General features: G+C 40.1%; 1 protein-coding gene and 1 pseudogene across 2 annotated transcripts in view; one reads left to right on the top strand and one right to left on the bottom strand.

The window, feature by feature from the left end:
- Positions 1–7,596, top strand: part of LOC108290667 (coiled-coil domain-containing protein 144A-like) — a 34,859-nt gene that overhangs the window by 26,623 nt on the left and 640 nt on the right. Inside the window, 2 exon segments of the mRNA XM_037732098.1 lie at positions 3,565–3,778; positions 6,890–7,052. Of these exon segments, the coding sequence (XP_037588026.1) occupies positions 3,565–3,778; positions 6,890–7,052 (377 nt within the window).
- On the bottom strand, positions 848–2,376 carry LOC108290672 (annotated as a pseudogene). The gene has a single exon (XR_001819662.2). The product of XR_001819662.2 is annotated as a D-3-phosphoglycerate dehydrogenase-like (transcript).

The following is a 7,596-nucleotide window of genomic DNA, read 5'->3' as shown; positions in this document are numbered from 1 at the left end:
TTTTTTTTTTTTTTTTTTTTTTTTTTTTTTGAGGGCTAGGGGAGAGGCCATGTAAAATTGTTATATTATTTATTAAATATTTGGTAGAATTCACCAGAACATAGCTATCTGGGCCTGGAGTTTCCTTTCTAGGAAGGCTTTATACATACAGAACAGTTCAGGTTATTCCTTCTTGATTGAACTGTGCTAGTTTTTATTTTTCAAGGAAAGTGTCCGTTTCATCAAAGTTGTCATGTTTAGTCACATAAAGCTGACCTTATATTGCTGTTCTTTTAGTATCTGTAGAATCTATAAAATGTCATATTACTATGTTTCTGAAATTAGTAATTTGCATCTTCTTTTTTATGATCACCCTGACTAGATAGTTTTATCACTTTTTTTGACCTCCTCAGACTGTTTGGTTTTAATCGATTTTTTTCCTATTGTTTTTCTGTTTTGTTGGTTTCATCTTTGATGCTATGGTCTCTTTGGCCGCTATAACAAAATACTATAGACTGGGTGGCTTATAAACAACAGAAATAGATTTCTCACAGAGGTCCAGCATCCAGGTGATGGCAGATTTGGCGTCTGGTGAGGGACCAATTCCGGGTTCATAGATCCCTTTTTGCCCCCTGTGTCCTCACATGGCAAAAGGGGTAAATGAGCCCTGTGGGGTCTATTATATAAGAGTACTAATGGCATTCATGAGGGCTTGGCTCTCATGAGCTAATTACCTCCACAAAGCCCCACCTTCTGATAACATCACCTCTGTGATTAAGTTTCAGCATAAGCTTAATAACATAAACTTAAGTTCTGGGAAGATGCAAATGTCAACCATGGCATATGTTTATTTATTTATTTATTTTATTTATTTTTTGCTGGTAGAGTCTTTATTAGATAGTTATTGCTGTACTACAGGGTCAGATGAGCACCCTGTAAGCAGTGTCAGAGGCCTGTGTGTTCAGCCCAGGAATGTGGATCTTCTCTCCCTGTTGATCACAGTGGGTAGGTTTCTTCAGAAAAGCCCCAGAGGCGGGACCGTGAGCCCCAAGGTTAGAAGTGGAAGTGGAAGGCCTCGGTCACATGCTGCTTCCACGCTTCCAGGCTGGGCAGGAAGGAGGAGATGCCCATGATGTGCCAGGTCTCCCCGTCTGACACCAGTGAAGTCTGGTAGGACAGCAGCTGCATGCCTGCCTCTGCCAGGAGGCCAGTCATGGTAGGCAGCATTGCAGGGTCCGAAGCCTGAGTCCGGAATAGGAGCAGGGACAGGCCCCTGCGGAGAGGCACTTCCGGCCTGAAGACAGCTCCACCGAGCCCCTGCAGCACAGGTGTGGTGCCCTGGACCAAACCCACAGCCTGGTAAGGGGCGCCTGCCAGGGCCACGGCCAGGAGACATTCCCCGAAGCCCTGCTCCCCTGGTGCTGCAGGGCTGTGGGAGGTGGTGACATTGAGGCCAGCCTCTTTCACCAGCAGCTTGGGGTTCACCAAGTTCACATCTGCCTGCTTGGAAGCCTCCTTCAAGAGGCCGGCAATGACTGCAGGGCTTAGGCAGTTCCCAGCATTCTTCAGGGATGTTCCTTGTGTTATCACCTGGATGGTCCCTTTGGAAGACCCAGCTCAGGCTCGCATCAGTGTCCCCAGAGCTTCTGCCAGACCAATTCAACGCTTGGTGTGTGGAGAGAAGGCGCTGGTAAGGGCCTGGGCATTTACAACCCCCATGAGAGATTTCCCCTTCACCATGTCCACGAACTGAACAGCAATTTCCTCCCCACAGCGTCTCTGTGCCTCCTTGGTGCTGGCGCCCAGGTGGGGACAGCTGATGACATTCTCATGGTCCACCAAGGTTCGGTCCTGTGGTGGCTCTTCCGTAAACACGTCCAGCGCAGCCCCAGCACACTGGCCAGACTGCAGGGCCCAGAGCAGGGCGCCTTCATCCATGATCCCTCCGCGGGCCAGTTCACCACACGTGCCCGCTGCTTGCACTGGGCAGAGGTGCTGTCGTTCGATAAGCCTGTGGTGGAGGGCAGGAGAGGAGTGTGCACACTGATGAAATCACAGAGAGGCCAGATCTCCTCCAGGGGCAGCTGCTGAAACACCACAGGAGGCCGAGACCTCTGGGGAAATGATGGGGTTTTACCCTATCGTCTTCATCCCAAAGGACTGCATCCGGGTAGCCACCTCTCTCCCAATCCTTCCCAGGCCAAGAATTCCCAGTGTCTTTCCATTCAGCTCTGTTCCCATGAACTGCAGCTCGGCGATCAGCTCCTCTTTGCTAAGGTTCTGCTTCTCCATCACCTGCAGCCCTCCATTTTGCAAGATCCTCCGGCAGCAAGGGTCCAGGCTGTCACTGATGAGCACTTTCCGCAGATTTGCAAAGGCCATTGCTGGAGGTGGCCTCGGAGTTTTCATTCCTGACATTGTAATTTGAATCTCTACAAGAGTATTTTTCTTTAAAAAATATATATATATATATATCTTCCATGCCTCTGCCAATCTGCTTGAGCTTAATTTTGATATACAGTTGAGTTCCATATGAACAGCTTGATCTTTCCGGTGTTCCTTTTATGATTTGATCGAATTTCCCACTCCTGAGGCAAGATCTTTGTGATGGCTCTATTCATTCCCATGTGAAGTCTGAGTTTTCCCAGCATCACTCATGGGAATGGACACTTTTTGGCACCTTGTGAGCAGCAGGCATGTTTCTTTCCAGTTTTTTTAGATGTTTCTTCCCTTGGTCTGGGGCAGTTTTCTGGCACACATGCACTGTTCAGTACTCTGCTAGATACCCAGGAGGTAGTTTTGCAGATCTTCAGTGTTCTTTCCCTGTACTCTGTCTCCTTTCCAGTGTTCTGTTTTGTGATCTCTGTCTGCCTTCGCTTTACCAGACTCTCAGCTTCATCATCTCATCTCATCTCAGGGAATCTGGTAGACTCTATGACAGTTTTTTCTCTCTGTGTGATAGCCTGGAAACTCTGCGAAGGCAGGGAGCTGGAGCGTTGGTATGAATTCCATTTGTTTCCTGTCTTACGGGATCATTGCCTTCATTCCGTGAAGTCCACTGCCTGGTAAATCATTGTATAATATATTTTTTCTGTTTTCCTTTTGGTTATTTCAGGCAAGAAGGTAAATCAGTACTTGCTGTCCATCGTGGCCAGAAGCAGATTGCAGCAGAGCTTCGGCACCTGCTGTCGACTGCTAGAATGCTTTTCTACCCCTTTGCTTAAGTGCTTCCTTCTCACCCTTCATTTCCTGGTGTAGTCATCTCTTCCTTAGGGAAATCTTTCGTGGGCCCAGTGTAGATCAAATTCTCCTATGTGATCATGGAACTCTGTTTTCTTACATCATCCATCTGAATTTATAATTGTCACTTTTGTTGTCTTTGTTCCCCACTACACTTAAGACTAAATGAGAGTAGAGGTCTTGTCTGTTTTATCTGTACAGCTTAGTGGAATGTCTGCCACACTGTAGGCACTCAGTGCATATTTGTTCTGTGTATGAAGGAGACAGTGTTTAAAAATGCACAGTCCTTTTAACCTAAAAAGTACTCACATATTTTATTTCCACCTTGTTTTCTCCCTGACACAGATTCTGTTAGCCTATCAAGAATCAAGGATGCATTTCATTTAATTGAACACTTACTGGAACTTAAGAATAATGACTGTGAACGACTTAGAGCAGAAATTAAACAAATGGGAAATACGGTTAGTGTACTACAAAAGGAGCTATCTGAAACAAAAGAGACAAAATTACAGCTAGAGCATCAGAAAATCGAATGGGAACAAGAGCTGGGCAGTTTGAGGTATGACACTCTAGTTCTTTGTTTGTTTTGTGTATTATTATACTTAAATTCTGGGGTACACGTGCAGAACGTGCAGGTTTGTTACATAGGTATACACGTGCCATGTTGGTTTGCTGCATCCATCCTCCCGTCATCTACATTGGATATTTCTCCTAATGTTATCTCTCCCCTAGCCCCTCAACCTCCTGATATCCCTCCCGTAGACCCCAAACCCCCAAATAGGCCCCAGTCTGTAAGGTTCCCCTCCCTGTGTCCCTGTGTTCCGATTGTTCAACACCCACTTAATGAGTGAGAACATGAAGTGTTTGGCTTTCTGTTCTTGTGTCAGTTTGCTGAGAATGATGGTTTCCAGTTTTATCCATGTCCCTGCAAAGGACATGAACTCATTTTTTATGGCTGCATAGTATTCCATGGTATATATGTGCCACATTCTAGTTTTAAAGAAATATTTATACTAAAGATAATATATTAGAATTTTTGTAATTTCTGACTTGCCTTCTGGGGATTAATGGGAGAAACCTTCTCGGTCTTGTGGAACATGAAATTCTTGGAAATAATAAATTATTAACTGTGAACTCTTCTGCTAATACATAAATGCATATTCTTTGCAATCTTAATGGCCATGTAGAAGTCCACCATATGAAATCTTGTTATTCATTTAACAAATTGCAATTTGAGTTTTGAAATTATCTTGTATTTATAATTAATGATATAAGGAGCATCTTTTCTCACTATTATTATTTATAGACACAGGGTCTCAGTCTGTGCCTGAGGCTGGAATTCAGTGGTGTGATCATACCTCCCTGCAGCCTTGAACTTCATCCTCCTGCCACAGCGTCCTAAGTAGTTGGGACTACAGGTGCCTGTTCCCATGCCTGGCTAACTTTTTAAGTTTTTTGTAGAGACAGGATCTCACTACATTGCTCAAGATGATCTACAACTCCCCACCTCAAGCATTCCTTCTGCCTTGGCCTCCCAAGTCATTAATATTACAGGCATGAGCCATCACGCCCAGCCCATAACATTTTTTATATAAATCTTGCATCCCTAAACTGTTTGCTTTGAATAAATTATCCAATATAGAATTATTAGGTTGAAATACAGGAACTTTTTAAAAAAAAACCTTTGATCAATATTAATTTTTCTCAAGAATGTTTGTGTTAATTTACTGTCCAACCAGTAGATCATGAACTGGCCACTTTTCTAAACCCAAAGTAATTTTTAAAAAATTTATACAGTTTTATTCTTTTTCAGAATTTTGGCGTATTTCATAGCTTTAGGGGATACACATGGTTTTTGGTTACATGGATGAATAGCTTAACTCCCTATTATGAATGAGAACGTGTTTTTATTTGGCTTTCCCGTCCTGAGTTACTTCATTTAGAATAATGGCCTCCAGTCCCTTCCAAGTTGCTGCAAAAGACATTATTTCATTCTTCTTATGGCTGAGTAGTACTCCATGGTGTATATATACCACATATTATTTATTCCATTCACTGGTTGACGGACACTTAGGTTGATTTCATATCTTTGCAATTGCAAAATGTGCTGCAGTAAACAAACATACATTTGCTGGTGTCTTTTTGATGTAAAAGTCACAGGTTACCAAATCCATGTACACAAATCAGTAGCACTAGTATACACAAATCAGTAGTACTAGTATACATCAAGAATGGCCAAGGTGAGAATCAAATCAAGAGCCTAATCCCTTTTACAATAGTGGCGGCAACAACAACAAAAACTTAACCTTTTAGAGATCTTTCACCTCCTTGGTAACCAAGATGAAAGATCTCTAAAAGGAGATGAAAGATCTCTGGAAGGAGAACTAGAAAGCACTGCTGAAGAGCTCTTTCATAGGAAAAAAGGAAATCAAGCAGACATGAACAGACATTTCTCAAAAGAAGATGCACAAATGGCCAACAAACATATTTTAAAATTCCCAACATCACTAATATTCAGGGAAATGCAAACTAAAACAACAAGGAGATATCACCATACTCCAGCCAGCATCCTTATTATTAAAATGTTGAAAAACAATAGAAAGATGTTGGTGCAGATGTGGTGAAAAGGGAATGCTTGCTCATACATTGCTGATGGGAATGTAAACTAGTACAACCTCTAGGAAAAACAGCAGGGAGATTTCTCAAAGAACTAAAATAGACTTTTGCTGATTTCATTGATCAAATCCAGGAGTGTTAGGGTTTTCTAAGCTAAAAGATTATGTCTTGGGCAAACAGATAGTTTGACTTTCTCTTTTCCAATTTGGATGTCCTTTATTTCTTTCTCTTGACTGATTGCTCTGGCTAGGACTTCCCAGTTTCATTCTAAATATGCATGAAATAAAAAGTAAAATGGAAAGTAATCGATGATTAGTTTATTCCTCATCTTTCCTGTGCAGATAAAATTAATTCCAAATTCGATGTTGAAACTATCCTTTACTTTTAAATTAAATATTAGATCCTGTCTTGTTCCAAAAGGGATTTAAACATTGTTTATAAAATGCATAAGAATCAAGAAGATAAGTGGAAAGTGTTACCAAAAAGAGAGACATAAAAAGTATGGAGGTAACAGTTATTAAACAGCTTAGCCTAGTCTTGGATTATAGTAGTCTGAAGATACATGTTGTGTGAATGACATCTGAAGGTGTTACCTTACACTGTAAATCATTTTTAGGGCTATACATACAATATTTCACAAAGATGAAAATGTATTTCTAGTGAATTTCTAAACCTGTTTGTAAACAGTAGCTTCTTTTAAATTAGCTAACTCTAAATGATCTATTCTAATTAACTAATTTTCAATTTGCATAACATGAAAAACAAGTAACTTTCAACTTGTAACTTTACTGAAAAATTTCAAATATGCTCTTCTCAGATTTACTAGTAACAGAAACTTACCAGTTAACAGAATGTTTCTTTCCTCACTACTTCTCAAATATGTATATCCCTTGGAAGAGAGTGAAGTGAGAAATTAAAAACATGAGAACTAGAAAGGAAACAAGAACATAGGAGTTTTTATGAGGATTATAAACCCACAAAGAAGAGCCAGATGACAAAATAAACTTTTTTATTTTCTAACAAAACACATTTTAATATCCATATTTAACTGCAGACTTGCCTTAAGACAAGAAAAATATAAGAAAGAAAATGCTGATGTGGTGTGTAATAAAGTCAGTGAACAGTTAAGAATAAAAGAAGAGGAATGTAGGAAAAAGGCTGAAATGACGCAGCAACTTAAATGGACTCTGAGAAAACTCATTAAGGAATTGAGGATGGTAAGAAAGAACTTGGATCTGGTAAATTAATCTTTGGTGAAAACTTCATATTTCTAACTTTATGTTTCATCAGTATTGCTTATACTTTTTTTTGGCTTCGTGTATATCATTTAGGTTTAAAACAAACCAAAAGTGTTATCTCCTCTTAAAAATGAACTATAACATTTATAGCTAAAATTATTTATTGTAAACCTTGACATCTAAATAGATGCTCAGTCTATGTTTTCAGAACGGAAGACGAGTTTAATCACTAAATGAGTTTACACATTTTTATGTTAAAATACGGGCTAAATAGCTTTGAAAGTATAATGACACTAGTTAAATGTTTTGAAAGAAATTTTATTTTACAATGCTGTATCTTCCCATATTTAAGAACTGTTTCTCCTCTTTGACAAATTTAACTGTCATGTATGCAATTAAGATTTGAGTGATGCTTCAGGGATAAAAGTTCTTGTGTTTTAACAGGCTACTTTCTTTTAACCATTTTATAAGAGAGGCTCTGCTTTTTTCTTCTTTTTTATTTCTTTCTTTTTTTTTTTTTTTT

Source organism: Cebus imitator, unplaced genomic scaffold (assembly GCF_001604975.1).
Source record: "Cebus imitator isolate Cc_AM_T3 unplaced genomic scaffold, Cebus_imitator-1.0 Scaffold441, whole genome shotgun sequence".
Lineage (NCBI taxonomy): Eukaryota > Metazoa > Chordata > Mammalia > Primates > Cebidae > Cebus > Cebus imitator.
This window is presented reverse-complemented; position numbering and strand designations above follow the sequence as displayed.